Source organism: Tursiops truncatus, chromosome 2 (genome assembly GCF_011762595.2).
Source record: "Tursiops truncatus isolate mTurTru1 chromosome 2, mTurTru1.mat.Y, whole genome shotgun sequence".
Classification (NCBI taxonomy): domain Eukaryota; kingdom Metazoa; phylum Chordata; class Mammalia; order Artiodactyla; family Delphinidae; genus Tursiops; species Tursiops truncatus.
This window is the reverse complement of record NC_047035.1, coordinates 74,701,294-74,719,884: the sequence shown is the minus strand read 5'-3', so window position 1 is coordinate 74,719,884 and position 18,591 is coordinate 74,701,294. Positions and strand designations below refer to the sequence as shown.

The window sequence follows — 18,591 nt, the reverse complement described above, 5'->3', positions numbered from 1 at the left end:
TACTACCCAAAGCAATCTACAGATTCATTGCAATACCTATCAAATTACCAATGGCATTCTTCACAGAATTAGAACAAAAAATCTTACAATTCGTATGGAAACCCAAAAGACCCCAAATATCCAAAGCAATCTTGAGAAAGAAAAACAGAGTTGGAGGAATCAGGCTCCCCGACTTCAAACTATACTACAAAGCTACAGTAATCAAGACAGTATGGTACTGGCACAAAAACAGAAATATAGATCAATGGTACAGGGTAGAATGCCCAGAGATAAACCCACACACATATGGGCACCTAATTTATGACAAAGGAGGCAAGAACATACAAAGGAGAAAAGACAGCCCCTCCAATAATTGATGTTGGGAAAACTGGACAGCTACATGTAAAAGAATGAAATTAGAACACTACCTAACACCATACACAAAAATAAACTCCAAATGGAGACCTCCCTGGTGGTGCAGTGGTTAAGAATCCGCCTGCCAATGCAGGGGACACAGGTTCGATCCCTGGTCCTGGAAGATCCCACATGCTGCAGAACAACTAAGCCTGTGCGCCACAAATATTGAGCCTGTGCTCTAGAGCCCGTGAACCACAACTACTGAGCCTATGTATTGCAACTACTGAAGCCTGTGCGCCTAGAGCCCATGCTCCCCAACAAGAGAAGCCACAGCGATAAGAAGCCCATGCACTGCAACGAAGTGTAGCCCCCACTCACAGCAGCTAGAGAAAGCCCGCACACAGCAACGAAGACCCAATGCAGCCAAAAATAAATAACAAAAAACAAAAAAACTCCAAATGGATTAAAGACTTAAATGTAATACCAGACACTATAAACTTTTAGAGGAAAACATAGGAAAAACCCTCTTTGACATAAACCACAGCAAGATCTTTTTTGACCCACCTCCTAGAGTAACAGAAACAAAAACAAAAATAAACAAATGGAACTTAATTAAACTTAAAAGCTTTGCACAGCAAAGGACACCAAAAACAAAACAAAATGACAACCCTCAGAATGGGAGAAAATATTTGCAAATGAAATAACAGACAAAGGATTAATCTCCAAAATATACAAACAGCTCATGGAGCTCAATATCAAAAAAACAAACAATCCAGTTAAAAAATGGGCGGAAGACCTAAATAGACATTTCACCAAGGAAGACATACAGATGGCCAAGAGGCACATGAAAAGATGCTCAACATCACTATTAGAGAAATGCAAATCAAAACTACAATGAGGTATCACCTCATGATGGTCGGAATGGCCATTATCAAAAAAGCTAGAAACAATAAATGCTGGAAAGGGTGTGGTGAAAAGGGAACCCTCCTACACTGTTGGTGGGAATGTAAATTGATACAACCACTATGGAAAACAGTATGGAGGTTTAAAAAAAGCTAAAAATAATTTTTAAAAAAGCTAAAAATAGAACTACCATATGACCCAGCAATCCCACTACTGGTCATATACCCTGAGAAAACCATAATTTGAAAAGAGACATGCACCACAGTGTTCACTGCAGCACTATTTACAATAGCCAGGACATGGAACCAACCTAAATGTCCATCGATAGATGAATGGATAATGAAGATATGGCGCATATATACAATGGAATATTACTCAGCATAAAGAAAAACAAAATTGAGTTATTTGTAGTGAGGTGGATGGACCTAGAGTCTGTCATACAGAGTGAAGTTAAGTCAGAAAGAGAAAAACAAATACCATATGCTAATACATATATATGGAATCTAAAACAAATTGTATTGATGAACCCAGTTGCAGGGCAGGAATAAAGAGGTAGACATAGAGAAAGGACTTGATGACATGGGGTGGGAGGGCAAAGCTGCAGCGAAGTGAGAGTAGCATTGACATATATACACTACCAAATGTAAAATAGTTGGCTGGTGGGAAGCAGCAGCATAGGATAGGGAGGATGGGAGGGAGGCTGAAAAGGGAGGGGATATGGGACATGTGTATGCATATGGCCGATTCGATTTGTTGTGCAACAGAAACTAACACGGTATTGTGAAGGAATTATACTCCAATAAAGACCTATTACAGGGACTTCCCTGGTGGCACAGTGGTTAAGAATCCGCCTGCCATGGGCTTCCCTGGTGGCGCAGTGGTTGAGAGTCCGCCTGCCGATGCAGGGGACACGGGTTCGTGCCCCGGTCCAGGAAGATCCCACATGCCGCGGAGCAGCTGGGCCCGTGAGCCATGGCCGCTGAGCCTGCGCGTCCGGAGCCTGTGCTCCACAACGGGGGAGGCCACAACAGTGAGAGGCCCGCGTACAGAAAAAAAAAAAAAAAGAAGAATCCGCCTGCCAATGCAGGGGACACGGGTTCGAGCCCTGGTCTGGGAAGATCCCACATGCCACGGAGCAACTGAGCCCGTGCGCCACAACTACTGAGCCCACGTGCCACAACTACTGAAGCCCACGTGCCTAGAGCCCGTGCTTCACACAAGACAAGCCACCGCAATGAGAAACCCGAGCACCGCAACGAAGAGTAGCCCCCGCTGGCTGCAACTAGAGAAAAGCCCGCACTTAGCAACAAAGACACAACGCAGCCAAAAATAAATAAGTAAATAAATTTATTTTTAAAAAAAAGACCTATTACAAAAAAAAAATTCTCATAATTTTTATAATGTTCTGCAGTACCACTATGGTATTGTTAGCAGACTGGCAAAAGCAAAAGATAAAAGAGGAAAGATAAGTCACTGCCTTCAATGTGACCTGGGGGCTTTCCCCAAAGGTCTTAGGGGAAAAAAAGTAAGAGCTCCAGGGTTCCTAGGCTTTGATTTGTCACAATAGCCCCAATATTGGGATAGACTTGGAAACACAGGTTGGGTAAGAAGTTAACTGTACAAAAAAACAAAAGTCTTGGTATGAGCTTCATTTATCAATGCTTTATCATAAAATCATCATTATATGTTCAAGTTTGTGATTTTTTTTTTTAATTTTGCTACTTTTTCTTTGTGAGTATATGCAAGACCATGGTCAACCATCTGCTCTTGGCTCGCCACACCGCTCACCCAGAGAATTCAAGTAGTCTTACAGTTTCCATCATCACATCAGTGCTGACAATGACAAATGTTTTCAGTTTCCTATCTCTCCCACAAACTCCAGGGTCATTTTTCCATCTAGGTACAAGATATTTCTACATGAATATCCCACTGTCATTGCAAATTCAGATATCCAAAACTAAACCCACACCTTCCCCAAATCCAGCTCCACTACTGTAAAAATCAGAGTCTAGTCAAGAGACAGAAACTACACCAGGTATTTGAACAGAGAGAACTGAATATAAAAAATTAAGTTAGGCCTGTTTTTTTTTTTAAGTTAGGTCTTAATTCAAAACAGAAACAGACTCACAAACATAGAAAACAAACTTATGATTACCAAAGGTGAAAGGAGGGAGAGGGATAAATTAGGAGTTTGAGATTAACAGATATGCACAACTATATACAAAATAGATAACCAACAAGGACCTACTGTATAGCACAGGGAACTATATTCAATATCTTGTAATAACCTATAATAGAATGAATCTGAAAAAGAATATATATATATACATACATAGATATAACTGAATTACTTTGCTGTCTACCTGAAACTATCACAACACTGTAAATCAACTATATTTCAATTTAAAAAAAGAAAAAAATAATTTAGGTATCATTGTTATTTCACCTGTTCTCCCACCATTAGCCACCATATATCTTTCTATTCTACTCACACTTGCCCCATTTTGTGTTTCTCATATTTTCAATATTATACCAATCATATTTTTAAATAGTGCTATAAGGTGAATCGTGTCTCCCCAAAGTTTATATGTTGAAATTCTAACCCCCATTATTTCAGAATGTAACTGTATTTGGAGACAAGGTCTTCAAAGAGGCAATTAAGCAAAAATGAGGTCTTTAGGATGGGCCTTAATCCAATGTGACCATTGTCTTTATAAGTAGAGGAAATTTGGACCCAAAGGGAGACACCAGAAACATGTGCAGACAAAAGGACAACCATGTAAAGACAGAGAGAAGGTTGCCATCTACAAGCCAAGGAGAAAGGCCTCAGAAGAAACCAAATCTGCTGACACCTTGATCTTGGACTTCTAGCCTCCCAAATTATGAGAAAATTAATTTGTTGTTTAAGTGCCTAGTATATTGTTACAGCAGCCCCAGTAAGCTAATACAGATAGTATCTAGGAATATAAACAAAATATATAATCATTGCTAGAAGTGTTAAAACTACAGGAAAATGTAAAGATGGAAATAAAAATCACCCATAATGACATCACCTTGAGATTATCCTCATATAAGATGTTTGGTGTATTTTCTTTCAGGCTTTTTTCCTAAGACATGCATTTTTTTTCCACAAAATTAACAGCATAATGTACTTATAGTTTTGCATTCTGCTTCTTTTACATAATTATATACATTTTTTACTAAGTCATAAACATTTTGCCAACTTGTTATAATTAAAAATACATTTTGAAATGAACACACATTCTGTTGAATGAATGCAGCCTAAGCCATTTGCATTTCCCTATTGGTTAAAATGTAGATGGTTTCCAATTTCTGTCATTTTAAATAACACTGTAATGATCATCTTTGAATATGGTATTTTTTACTATTTTCTTAGGAGAAACTCTTAAACAAAATAGAGATTGTTTCAAGTTTTTACCAACTTAAATAGCACTGTAATTAACATCTATGAATATAACTGGTTAATTTCTTAGGATAAAGTCTTTGTAAAGGAATAACAGGGTTAACTCCATTACAGACCAGTCTTCATACTATCCTCCACAGGCCTGTTGTTTTACTCCCTCTGCCTGGAAGCACCAGCCAAAATCTCATCCACTCTCCTCTTTCATGAATTTTCCGTGACTGTTGTGGCCCATATTAACTTTGAACTCACAGTTAATATGTATTTTGTTACCTAACACTTCATTATATACTCTCTTTAAAACACTTTAAACGGGAACTTCCCTGGTGACACAGTGGTTAAGAATCCACCTGCCAATGCACGGGACACAGGTTCAAGCCCTGGTCTGGGAAGATCCCACAAGCCACAGAGCAACTAAGCCCACATGCCACAGCTACTGAGCCCACATGCCACAACTACTGAAGCCTGCACGCCTGAGCCCACGCTCCACAACAAGAGAAGCCACTGCAATAAGGAGCTCGCACACCGCAAAGAAGAGTAGCCCCCGCTCCCCGCAACTAGAGAAAGCCCGTGCACGGCAACAAAGACCCAATGCAGCCAAAAATAAATAAATAAAATAGATACAACATTAAAGAAATAAAAAATGTTTTTAAAACATTGAGCAAAGGACTTGAATAAACATTTTTCCAAAGAAGACATACAAATGACCAACAGGTACATGAAGAGGTGCTCAATATCAATAATCATCAAAGAAATGCAAATCAAACCATAATGAGATTATCACCTCACACCCGTTAGAATGGCTGTTATCAAAAAGACAAGACATAAAAAAAAAAAAAGACAAGACATAACAAATGCTGATGAGGATATGGAAAAAAAAGGAACGCCTGTATTCTGCTGGTGGAATGTAAATTGGTACAGCCACTTTGGAAAACAGTATGGAGGTTCCTCAAAATCTTGAAAATAGAACTACTATATCCAGCAATCCCACTCCTGGTATTTATCCAAAGGAAATGATATCTCTATCCCAGAGAGATATCTGCACTTCTATGTTCTCTGCAGCATTATTTACAACAAGCAAAACACTGAAACAAGTGTCCACTGACAGATGAATGGATAAAGAAAACATGATATTATATATATATATATATATACATAAATATATATATATAATGGAATAGTATTTAACCATAAAAAAGGAGGAAATCTTGTCATCTGCAACAACATGGATGAACACTGAGGGCATTATGCTAAGAGAAACAAGTCAAACATAAAAAGACAAATATGTACGATCTCCCTTGTATGTTATAATCTTTAAAAAGCTGAACTCATGGAAATAGAGAGTAGATTGGTTGTTGCCAGGGGCAAGGGATGGGGGGGAATAGGTGAAAGTGGTCAAATGGTACAAACTTTCAGTTATAGGGTGAATAAGTTCTGGGGATCTAATTACAGAACGGTGACTATAGTTAACAATACTGTATTATATACTTGAAAGCTGCTAAATGAGTAGATCTTAAAAGTTCTTACCACAAAGAAAAAAAACAAAACACAGCTATGTGAGGTGATGGATGTGTTAACCAACCTTACTGTGATAACAATTTTGCAATATATACATATATCAAATCAGCACATTGTACACCTTAAACATATGTGTTATACGGCAATTGAATCTCAATAACACGGGGTGGGGGAGATTTTTCTCTTTATCACTGGTTTTCAACCATTTAATCATGATGTGGCTTGGTATGATTTTGTATTTATCCTACTTGTGGTCTGTTGGATCTGTGAATTTATAGTTTTTATCATTTTTTAAAACTTTTAACCATTATTTCTTCAAATGTTTCCTCTGTCCCTCTCCCCTTGTCCCAGGACTCCAACTATATGTATAATATACCACTTACGATTATCCCACAAGTCACCGAGACTCTGTTTAATTTTTTAGCCTTTTATTTTCCCTGTGCTTTAGTTTGCATGGTTTCTATTGCTAGGTCTTCAAGTTCACTGATCTGTTCTTCTGCATTGTCTAATATGTTGTTAAGCCCAGCCAGTGAATTGTTCATTTTCTGAATATTGTATTTTCCAACTCTATAAGTTTCACCTAGTTTTTTTCATATCTATTTCTCTCCTCATTATGTTAACTTTTTCCCTTAAATCATTGAGCATAGTTACAGTAGCTTTTTAAACATAATTTTGTGCTAATTCATCATCTCTGTTATTTCTGGGTCTGTTTATATTGACTTTGCTCCTACTGATTTTTTTACTTCTTTGCATGCCTAGTAATTTTTAATTGGATGTTGAACAATGTGAATATTATACTGTTGAGTGTCTAGATTGTATTGTATTCCTTTAAAGGATGTTCAATTTTGTTTGGAAGTTATGTGTAGATCAGTACCACCTCCACATACTATCATATTGGGGAATTGACCCTCAACATTGGAATTTTGGACACAAGCATTCAATTCCTAGCAGAAGAGAAGAAAAAACTGAGCTCATTGTAGCCATCTGCTATTTTGGTTTTATCCTTCTTCTTCCTCTGCCTGAAACCTGAAGCTCTATGCCAGTTTTTATCAATCTTTCCATTTCCCAATCCTACTAACAACTACACATGAGTGCATACACACACACACACACACACACACACACACACACACACACATTACGTGCATACACAGCCAAGTCACAGCAATTGCTCTTTTTAAACTAGAGTGACCACCTACATCATGGCTTTCTTAATTTATGATCCTTTAATTTGTGATCCTAATGAAAGCCAGCCAGTCACTTTCAAAAACCTAATATGCCTAATGAGAATTAAAATCAGGTGCAAATCTCTTGTTCACAACAGGTTTGCCACCAGGACATAGGTCTCGTGAAAGCCATCGCTAAATCTAAGCCAAAATGGGAAAGGAAAATATTCATATCAACACCATTGTTGGGACTTCCCTGGTGGCGCAGTGGTTAAGAATCCACCTGCCAATGCAGGGGACACAGGTTCAAGCCCTGGCCCGGGAAGATGCCACATGCCGCAGAGCAACTAAGCCCAAGAGTTACAACTACTAAGCCTGAGCTCTAGAGCCTGCGTGCCACAACTACTGAGCCCACGTGCCACAACTACTGAAGCCCACATGCCTAGAGCCCGTGCTCTGCAACAAGAGAAGCCACTGCAATGAGAAGCCCGCGCACCAAAACGAAGAGTAGCCCCCACGCACAGCATTGAAGACCCAACGCAGCCAAAAATAAAAATAAATAATAAAATTTAAAAAAACAGAAAAGCTTAATGAGGGGGAAAAAGTACAAAAGATAGGAGGCTTGTTCCCTGCCTCTGGAAATGTACCATCTAAAAGGAAAAATAGGACCAATTCCCATGAAAAGGCAATAAAAACACACAGAAATATCAGAAATAAGTGCAAACTAATATAAGCAGACCTCAGTTAGCTTTAGTGGTAAGGAAATGCTCTTTTCCCAAGCACAAAAACCTATTCACATAACATTAAAATTTATTTCAGTTATCTACTGCCAGACAACAAAGTACTCCAAAATTCAGTGGCTTAAAACCACAATCATTTTACTTGCTTGTATTTTGCAACTTGGGCAGAGCTAAGCAGAGAAAACAGCCTATCTCTGCTCCACATAGAGTCACCCAAAGTAACTACAGTAGAGGCTGAAGAATCCACTTCCATGATGGCCTTCTTCACATGGCTGGAGAGCTGGTGGTGACTGTTGGCTGGGAGCTCAACAGGAGCTGTTAGCCAAGGCCTCAGTGCTCCTCCGTGTGGTTAGGTTGGGCTTTTCACAGCATGGAAGTCTGAGAAGTCAAACTTCCAACACAGTGGCATCTCCCTGAATGCAAAAGTATTGTCTTCTTAAGGCATAGGCCTAAAATGAATTCTAAGGATTAAAGCAAGTCATAGGCCAGCCCAGATTCAAGAGGAGGGAACTATCAGGGGTGCAAAACTGAGAGGAATGATTCATTTGGGGCCACCAAAGTAACAGTCTACCATATGATAGGTTGTTTGGTTTTTGGTTTTTTTGCCAAGTGTTCTGTAGCTGTATATTTGTCATTACTTCTAACTGTATTGATTTTTCAAAGTAATCTTTAAAAAGCTTGTTTACAATGGTGTCCAATATATGTGATTAATAGGTCATACCCCTAATTACCACTAAATCTCTATTATATTTCTTTGCCTTCTGTTTTTACCATTCCTGTCCGGTACATTTATAACCAGCCCAAACTAGCAGTGATTGAAATCGTTTCAAGCTATTGTATCTTTCCCAAACTATACTTTGCTATTTCAAAAGCATTCTGTAGTTTGAGTCTTCATAGGGGTTCAAACATACTCAACTCCCACCTTTCTTACTTCTTTTTTCTTTGGAGGAGGGGAACTTCACCTCATGTATCTCTAGAAATGCTATCAGTTTCAAGAACCCAAGCAACAGAGACCTACCAGTCTAGACAAAATGACCTTCAATTATCTTACACAACAAAATCTGGAGATAGGTGTTTCCAAGCCTGCTGCAGCAGCTCAATGACATCATCAAGTATTCAGGGGTTTTCTATCTTTCCATACAACCATCTTCAGCATGTTAGCTTTTTTTTTTAACTTCTTATTTTATATTGGAGTATAGTTGATTAACAATATTTTTAGTTTCAGGTGTACAGCAAAGTGATTCAGTTATACATATACATTATACATGTATCTATTCTTTTTCAAATTCTTTTCCTATTTAGGCTGTTACATAATACTGAGCAGAATTCCCTGTGCTATACAAGTAGGTCTTTGTTGATTATCCATTTTAAATATAGCAGTGCGTACACGTCAATCTCAAACTCCCTAATGATCCACCTTTCATCTTTAAAGATTTGTCCCCTCAATGTCACAAGATGCTCCTCAACCAACCCCTAAGGAAAGGGAAGGGGAAAGATGGAGCCTCCTCTTGAAGCTTTGTCTTTTTATCTGGAAGGAAAATACTTCCTAGAAGCTGCCTTCCCTCAATTTCTGTCAAACTCCAGACCACTCTCAAATTTCACTGGATCTGCGATTACAGTATTATCTAGCAACAAGAATCGAACATCACTGGCCAGGACAACCCCACACCAAGGACAGCCAAGGTCGTCTAGAGGGTACCTTTTAGTTTAACAAGTCGCAGGAGAATCACGGATTTTAAAGACAAAGAAAACTTCCCAAGTTTATGCAGCCACTAACGAACGCCGGTGGTGATACGGCTCTGAACTTCAATCTCCCGAAAACACTCTCTGCGCGATCTTGTTAAGGTGGCCCTTTGCAGCTTCTTACCCACTTCAAATATGGTCGTCAAGCTCCAGTCTCCTTTACCTCCTGAGCGTGGCGACAGCTCTGGCTTCATGCCCATTTCCAAAAGGGCCTCCTCCCGCGAGGCTGCGGTTCTGAGTGCGCAGACGCGAACGTAAGTCCTCTTCCTGGTAAGATGGCGCTGGGGTTGATGTGCGGACGCCGGGAGCTTCTGCGCCTGCTACGGCCCCAGCGTCAGGTAAGGATGTCCCGGAGCCGAGCGCCAGGATGCCACCCTATCCCTGTGACCCGAATCAGGAATGACTCGTGCTGTGGGCATGAGAAGACGCTGATCTTCTCACCGGGACCTGCGTCTCGTGACCTCGGGTCACATGAGGACGCGGGAGGGTTCCGTTCCCGACTCCGCGGGCTCAGCAGCCTAGTATCGTGGTCTGTTCCTGGGACCAAGCGTCACTCCTTCTAAGGAAACCTCAGCCTCAACCTCTGGGCCCCGGGGTGGGTCTGCAGTAGCTAAGATGCAGGACTCACAGCTTGCAAGCCTGCAGGGTCGCAGTCTGAGCGCGGGGAGTAGAATGTGCTCACCTGTGGTAGTTGGCTGCCTGTCTGGGCGAGGGGGGGGGGTGCGGGGGGAGACGGTGAGCATAATGAGCGACTTCACCCGGTAAAAGGATTCCATCTTCCTTTTACCCACTCAGTTCCACAGCGTCGCAGGGCCCTGCCAATGGCCCCGGAAAGCGCTGACAGCTGGGCTCCGGTTCCCAGCCGGCCGCTGCTGCGGGCACCCGCACTATGTCCTCCTCGCGGCCCCAGGCCCCCGGGGCCTCAGTACCTCTGCCATCTCTTTTGCAGAAGCCCAGGTAAGAGACGTTTCGTCCCTGCAGTGTTAGGAGTGGTGCTTCTTTTTGATTTGTTTTTATTTTGCTTTGACTAGGGGGAGGGGAATGTGGAGCAGAGTTTTTGTCCGCACTCCACCCAACTCCCGAAATGACAGCATCTCTGCTTGGGATAGATTTTCAAATCAGCGGGGAAATTATTGAGAGCACAGGAGGAAAGATTTACGTTATATACTAGGCGTTGTTTGCCAGAATGGTGGCAAGCCACTGATGGTGGTATGAGATGTGATTCTGTGTGTGTATTAGAAAAATTATAATTTGCATATCAACTGTGGACAAAGAATGTCACCTGCTATATCAGTAAACAAAGGATGTTGCGGCCTTCAGCCACTGCAGCCACCCCAGCCACCCCCAACCGTGCACCCTGAGGGAATTCAGGATGGAGAAACAAAACTGGCCCTAGACAGTTAAGGTACATATCAAAGGAATGATTTCAATAAGCCCAAAGTCTTGCGTCTTTCCATACTTAGAAAAGCACTAGGGCTTCCCTGGTGGCGCAGTGGTTGAGAGTCCGCCTGCCGATGCAGGGGACATGGGTTCGTGCCCTGGTCCGGGAAGATCCCACATGCCACGGAGCGGCTGGGCCCAGTGAGCCGTGGCCGCTGAGCCTGCGCGTCCAGAGCCTGTACTCCGCAACGGGAGAGGCCACAGCGGTGAGAGGCCCGCGTACCGCAAAAAAAAAAACCAAAAACAACAGGTGGTCAAACACCAAAAAATTACTGCTAATTAAACAAAAACCAGATGTCTCAAGTTAATGAATTTAGTCCTTTTTTTTTTTTTTGCGGTACGCGGGCTTGAGGAACTTGAGGAACTTGAGCCTTGGTACTAGCAGAGGCCTCTTGTACCCATCTGCCTCCTCAGAGAGTCCAGACAAATTTTGGTGAGTCTCTCCTGGTTCTTGGATCTCCCATTTATTGTTTGATGATCCTGAGTTTTATTTGGCAGTGGCTAACAGGCACCTGGCTGCACAGTTGAAAGATACTGGGAGTTACTCAGTTGAGACACTCTGAGTGGTCTGGACTGGGTGACTAGCTGAGAAGCTGGCCTAACCTTTTTTCAGAAAGCTAGCCTCCAATTAACACCCTGCCAGGTTTCTGTGCTTATATTTACAAGTAGGTACTTAATTGGGAATTAAAGGAGATCTTGCCCTGAAAATGGCCAATATGGACTCTTTTTATTTTATATGCAGTTAAGCTAGAGAAAGCCAGCTTGATAAAACATCTTTTTGGTATTCTGACCTTACAAAGAAACAAAAGCCCTTCTAGGGAACTTGCATTTTTCTGTCTTTGAAATGTAAACGTTTTACCTGATCTTCTTGCATGTGTGTGTGTGTGTGTGTGTGTGTGTGTGTGTGTGTATGTGTATGTGTGTGTTGTGTGTGTGAAGTTGGTCTCTGCCATCCGGAAAGTACATATATGGTGTACGTTTGGCAGCAAGTTGAGTAGACTGAGATTCTGAGCAGTCTTGTCTGACTGCGCCAGCTCTCAGGGACTTCAGTCATCTTAACCTTCGGTGCGTCAGCCTATATAACAAAGACCTCTAATTTCTTAGACTATTTTTTAGGAGTAAACTTTCTAGATCTGTGAAGGCTACATCCTTTGCACTCTCTTGTGGGGATGCTTCTTGCATCTTATCGGTTTGAGTTGTAATTAAAATACCACCTATCAATAGCCATTGGATCCTTTAAATTGGAAAAACTTCTAAATTTTTAGAGAGCTGTCATTGTAAACAGCTGTTTTATTGGTACCTATAAAAAATAAATTAGAAGGTGGATACACACACACACACAATAGTTAACCTTAAAACTCCCTTTAATTTAAAAAAAAGGGTTTGGGAAACCTTATTTGTGGTCTCTGCTTCCCTTCAGAGGGTCTTACAGATGCAAAACATTGAAGATAATGTTAATGAGGCTGATTAACAGGCAGGTTAAAAAAAATGAAGGGAAAATCTAGAGTCTTCTTCCCAACAAGGTGGAAATTTTAAAGGAACTCATCCCAAATGGATAAAGAAATCTTTAGATGGCTATTAAGAAATGAGATAAATAAAACGGATGTTAATAGGGTTAAAACAAAAGGTTTTGATACAACACTACCTGAGGTTGGATGGACCAATGTTATTGGTCCCCAACATTAAAGGGCCCCAAACGAGTCCACTCTTATTTACTTACTCCAGTGTAATGTGTGTGTGTGGGTGTGTGTGTATATATACTTTTTCCCCCCTTCTAAAGGCTATAAGAAACTTACACTGCGATACCTGACCAGCAATTGCTTGGGGCCACAGGCCAATTGATCAAGTTAAAAGATTGACAAAAGAGCCTGAGTCCCTTGGCTCAACCTCTTACTGGGCACCCCAGAGCCTTTTATACAAAAATAGATTAAATGATTGGGATAAAAAGGAAGTTTCTGGACTCCTTTTAAGACCAGGGCTTGTTGATGGGATCCTAATGGAAACTAAAGTTAAAGATATAGAAGTTGATAGACTTGAGATAAAAATATTTAAATGGACTTTATGTAAGAGGGTTACATCTCTTTTGCCTAATTATATTGTAGGATAGATATTATGTCTCACTGGGAAATGCTTCCCCAGCCTGGGATTATAAGACAGGGCATATAAATCTGCCCCTCAGACAATATTAATTAAGCATACTGAAGGAAACCAGTAGGGTTACCAGAGTCCGAACAAAACAAAGTAAAAACTGAGAGCTAATATTCCAGGGTTAATGAAAATAGTAATAGAGATTTGCTCTGGATCTAACTGGTGCACTCAGAAAGGGGGCCTTTGTTGAATGCCTTGTCCAAACTTTTGAAGACATGATAAATTGAACCCTAAGAACTCTTGGTTTTCAGTTTAGTCGGAAATCTCAGTGGTATTAAAAAAACAAAGAAAATATAGTTGGGCAAATCAATCTTTTAGTATCATTTAGGCAACTAACCAGTTCTTTGGGGAATTAAAAGCAACTGTCTGTCTTGAAAATCTCTACAAATCAGAAATGTAAATTCAGCCCACAAAGACCTGAGCCTGAGCCTAAGCCTAATGAGCTCAATCAGGTAAAACCTGAAACCAAAGAGGAAGGGCCTTTTAAAATTCAAACCAGTGGAAAGGTTCCCTCACCCAAAATCCAGTTCATACGCTCCTTAGGGTTTATCAAGGAGAAATACAAATCTTTTTTTTTTAAACATCTTTATTGGAGTATAATTGCTTTACAGTGGTGTGTTAGTTTGTGCTTTATAGCAAAGTGAATCAGTTATACATATACATATGTTCCCATATCTCTTCCCTCTTGCATCTCCCTCCCTCCCACCCCCCCATCCCACCCCCCCATCCCACCCCTCTAGGTGGTCACAAAGCACGGAGCTGATTTCCCTGTGCTATGCGGCTGCTTCCCACTAGCTAGCTATTTTACGTTTGGTAGTGTGTATATGTCCATGCCACTCTCTCACTTTGTCCCAGCTTACCCTTCCCCCTCCCCATATCCTAAAGTCCATTCTCTAGTAGGTCTGTGTCTTTATTCCCATCTTGCCCCTAGGTTCTTCATGACCTTTTTTTTTTTTCCCCTTAGATTCCATATATATGTGTTAGCATACGGTATTTGTTTTTTCTCTTTCTGACTGACTTCACTCTGTATGACAGCCTCTGGGTCCATCCACCTCACTACAAATAACGCAATTTCGTTTCTTTTTATGGCTGAGTAATATCCCATTGTATATATGTGCCACATCTTCTTTATCCACTCATCTGTTGATGGACACTTAGGTTGCTTCCATGTCCTGGCTATTGTAAGTAGAGCTGCAGTGAATATTGTGGTACATGACTCTTTTTGAATTATGGTTTTCTCAGGGTATATGCCCAGCAGTGGGACTGTTGGGTCGTATGGTAGTTGTATTTTTAGTTTTTTAAGGAACCTCCATACTGTTCTCTATAGTGGCTGTATCAATTTACATTCCCACCAACAGTGCAGGAGGGTTCCCTTTTCTCCACACCCTCTCCAGCATTTATTGTTTGTAGATTTTTTGATGATAGCCACTCTGACAGGTGTGAGATGATATCTCATCGTAGTTTTGATTTGCATTTCTCTAATGATTAATGATGTTGAGCATTCTTTCATGTGTTTGTTGGCAGTCTGTATATCTTCTTTGGAGAAATGTCTATTTAGATCTTCTGCCCATTTTTGGATTGGCTTGTTTGTTTGATATTGAGCTGCTTGTAAATTTTGGAGATTAATCCTTTGTCAGTTGCTTCATTTGCAAATATTTTCTCCCATTCTGAGGGTTGTCTTTTGGTCTTGTTTATGGTTTCCTTTGCTGTGCAAAAGCTTTTAAGTTTCATTAGGTCCCATTTGTTTATTTTTGTTTTTATTTCCATTTCTCTAGGAGGTGGGTCAAAAAAGGTCTTGCTGTGATTTATGTCATAGAGAAATACAAATCTTAAGTCTTTTCCACAAATAGCAAAGCCTTAGTCTTCTGAGCAAATGAATTTAATTTATTCCAACTGTTATTTATAAACTAGTAAGTTTATATTGTAATACCTGATTCATAGCTAAGTTTTTTAAGTGACACTGTGAGATCTCTAGTTTTGTCTGTTTACATGTGTGTAAACAGACATTATACATATAAGATGTCACTACCTCTGGGTATACACTCTAAATTTATAAAAGACCTCTATTTAATTGACTTAAAAGTAAGCGCTTACAAATTAAATATTTCTAAATATAAAGGAAACTGGCCGGAATGAATTTCAGGTTCGTGTGATCTAGGAAATATTCAATATTAAATTAATACCTGTTGTTAACGCTAGTTTAAGCTTGCTGGTTTAATCAATATAGACATGTCTTTTATTGTACCTAGGTTTACTGGAGGTCAATAAGTTCATGTTATTTCTGTTGCAGAGTTAGTTGTCAGCAAGAAAAAAAACTAACTTGGTGATATTTTCATAAGTTATAAAACCCACAAGCCACGGGGTGCAGCAACAAAAAAGAAAAAAGGTAAATGAGGTACGAGTTGTCAACTGAAAAGAAATACACAACCTAAGAGTTGAGAATTGTGTTTTATTTGGGGCATTACTGAGGGCTTAACTAGGATACAGCCTCTCAGCTCTGAGGGACTGTTCCAGAGAGGTAAGGGAGGAGCCAGGGTATATAGGAGTTTTGCAAAAAAAGCCAAAACAAAACAAGTAGTGGGAATCGAAAGATTACTCTTAATTAAAGAAAAACCAGATGTCTCAAGTTAATGAGTTTAGTACTTTTCTATGTAACAAAAGATGCAAGAGTCTGGGCTTTTGCGGGGGCGGGGTGGGGAGTGCTTATTGAAATCATTCCTTTGATGTGCACCTTAACTATCTAGAGCCAGTATTCTGTTTTTCTCCATCCTGAATCCCCTCAGGTTGCACCCTTGCAGGTGGCTGCGGTGGCTGATGGCCCCAACATCCTTTGTTTACTGATATGACAGGCAACATTCTTTGTCCTCAGTGCCTCCTCTTGGTCATAAATTAGATCAATGTTTTTGAGAGGCATTCCATAACCAATTTTGTCCCACATTGCTAGCAAGACATATTCCTAGATCAGGGGAAGATTCTGTTTATAGGCCAATGTGTTGATTTTTGGATTAGACCCTGTTCATAATCTAAAATTCTCTGGATCACCTGTCTTACTCATCTGTTAGGATCCAGGAAATGTTTTCCCTTATCTAGGTTGCACTATTACAGTTATTCTATGTAGAGTTACATATATGGTCAACTGTCACAAGACTTTTAGCCATGGTTACACATTGTTAATACAAGAGACAATCTTATAAAATAGACAGGAGGACTTCCCTGGTGGTCCAGTGGTTAAGACTCCGTGCTTCCAGTGCAGGGGACACGGGTTTGATCATTGGTCGGGGAACTAAGATCCTGCATGCCACACGACTCGGCCAAAAATAAAAATAAAATAGACAGGATATGTACTATAGTAACGTTAATCAGATCATAGTACAGCAAAGAGAAACACAAGGCATAAACAATTTGGAAACAAAGAGAACAAATTAAAATAATGATTAGTATAAATAGTTGTAATCTGGTCACAATAAACAATCAAGTCAGGACTTCCCTGGTGGCCCAGTGGTTAAGAATCCACCTGTCAATGCAGGGGACATGGGTTTGAGCCCTGGTCCAGGAAGATCCCACATGCCGCGGAGCAACTAAGCCCATGTACCACAACTACTGGGCCTGCGCACTAGAACCCGTGAGCCACAACTGCTGAGCCCACGTGCCACAACTACTGAAGCCCGCGCACCTAGAGCCTCCTCAATGAGAAGCCCGCGCACCACAACAAAGAGTAGCCCCCACTCGCCGCAACTAGAGAAAGCCCATGCACAGCAACGAAGACCCAATGCAGCCAAAAATAAATAAATTCATTAAAAAAAAAAAAAATCAAGTCCACAGGAGAGAGCCAGCTGGAGAAGCCAAATTCTGGATGAATCAGGTAGAAAGATACAGGTAGAAAGATAAATGTTTCATCTTTGTTTACAAATGTATACTTTATCAACTTGCTTTAGATCATAGCCTAAGAAGAAAGGTTTCCTGGAAAACAAAGATTAAAAGCCAGTATATTTCAGAAAATTATAAATGATATTTATCAGTTCATTCAGTCCCATGTTTTTAATTAATTGCTGTTGATCTGGATGAAGTCATCACGTTTTTCATTAATTTTGTAATTTCTTACCCAAGTCAGTGGTATGATCTAAAAGTTACCAGAAACTTACATTTGTCAAAAAGTTATTTTTTTTTTTATTTATTTATTTTGGCCACGCCGCATATCATATAGGATCTTAGTTCCCTGACCAGAGATCGAAGCTGCGCCCCCTGCAGTGGAAGCACGGAGTCTTAACCACTGGACCACCAGGGAAGTCCCAGAAAGTTCTTTTTATGAATCTTCTTGAAGATCTTCATTTTATAAAAGCTCCAGAGTAAAACAGTGGTTGTCTATAAACCACAAAAGACTTAAAATGGCATGGTTAAAGATCTGGTTACAATAGATAGCTAGTAGGAAGCAGCCGCATAGCACAAGGAGATCAGCTAGGTGCTTTGTGACTACCTAGAGGGGTGGGATAGGGAGGGTGGGAGGGAGGGAGATATGGGGATATATGTATACGTATAACTGATTCACTTTGTTATACAGCAGAAACTGACACACCATTGTAAAGCAATTATACTCCAATAAAGATGTTAAAAAGAAAAATATCTGTTTACAATGTAATTGACAAGAAACTTGGATATTTCTGTGATGTACAGCATTTTAAGATAATAACTAGAATTATGACTGATAACATTATGCCAGGAATTTTAGGAATTCCATATAAATTTTGGAATAGCTATATTAATGACATTTACCCATACAATATAACCTAAGGTTTGTCTCCAATCAGTTGACAGTATTTCTCAAGTAATTTAAACTTACCAAATAAGCCAACGTTTAAATTTGTCTCTGAGATGCCTCAGGGTTTCTTTGAAGCATCCCAGAGTTTAGCTGGAGGTTAAAATAACTTTAGTTAGAATTGTTACTTGTAAGCTTGTCAAAAATATCAAAAAGGTTTCAAAACACATGGTCGCATAGTATCATAGTATCATAGGTCACTGTGAAACAATACTTTCACTTAACCAAAGTGACAAAAGATTTCAAAAACAAGTACAGATCATTTAAAGAGTATGAACCAGATTTTGAGTGAAGGAGCCTTTCTAGCAGTTTGAGTTTTAAAAGGCCTTTTTCTCTTTTTTCCTTGGTTTCAGATTTTACCTG

At 40.1% G+C, this 18,591-nt stretch overlaps 1 protein-coding gene and 1 long non-coding RNA gene across 4 annotated transcripts in view; one reads left to right on the top strand and one right to left on the bottom strand.

Moving 5' to 3' along the window:
• LOC109552287 (uncharacterized) overlaps positions 1-9,933 on the bottom strand; it is a 91,703-nt gene extending 81,770 nt beyond the window's left edge. Inside the window, exon 1 of one of the 2 annotated variants that reach the window (XR_012329412.1) lies at positions 9,784-9,933. This is a non-coding gene — a long non-coding RNA (uncharacterized lncRNA). The remainder of the gene's footprint in view (positions 1-9,783) is intronic. The other variant, XR_012329413.1, reaches the window with a different exon arrangement.
• A 143-nt stretch (positions 9,934-10,076) lies between these two features.
• The window catches only part of OXA1L (OXA1L mitochondrial inner membrane insertase), a 33,365-nt gene continuing 24,850 nt past the window's right edge, over positions 10,077-18,591 (top strand). For both annotated transcript variants that reach the window (XM_033851363.2, XM_033851362.2), the window contains exons 1-2: positions 10,077-10,165; positions 10,623-10,784. In XM_033851363.2, coding sequence (XP_033707254.1) covers positions 10,103-10,165; positions 10,623-10,784 — 225 coding nt within the window. In that variant the 5' untranslated portion in view covers positions 10,077-10,102. The remainder of the gene's footprint in view (positions 10,166-10,622; positions 10,785-18,591) is intronic.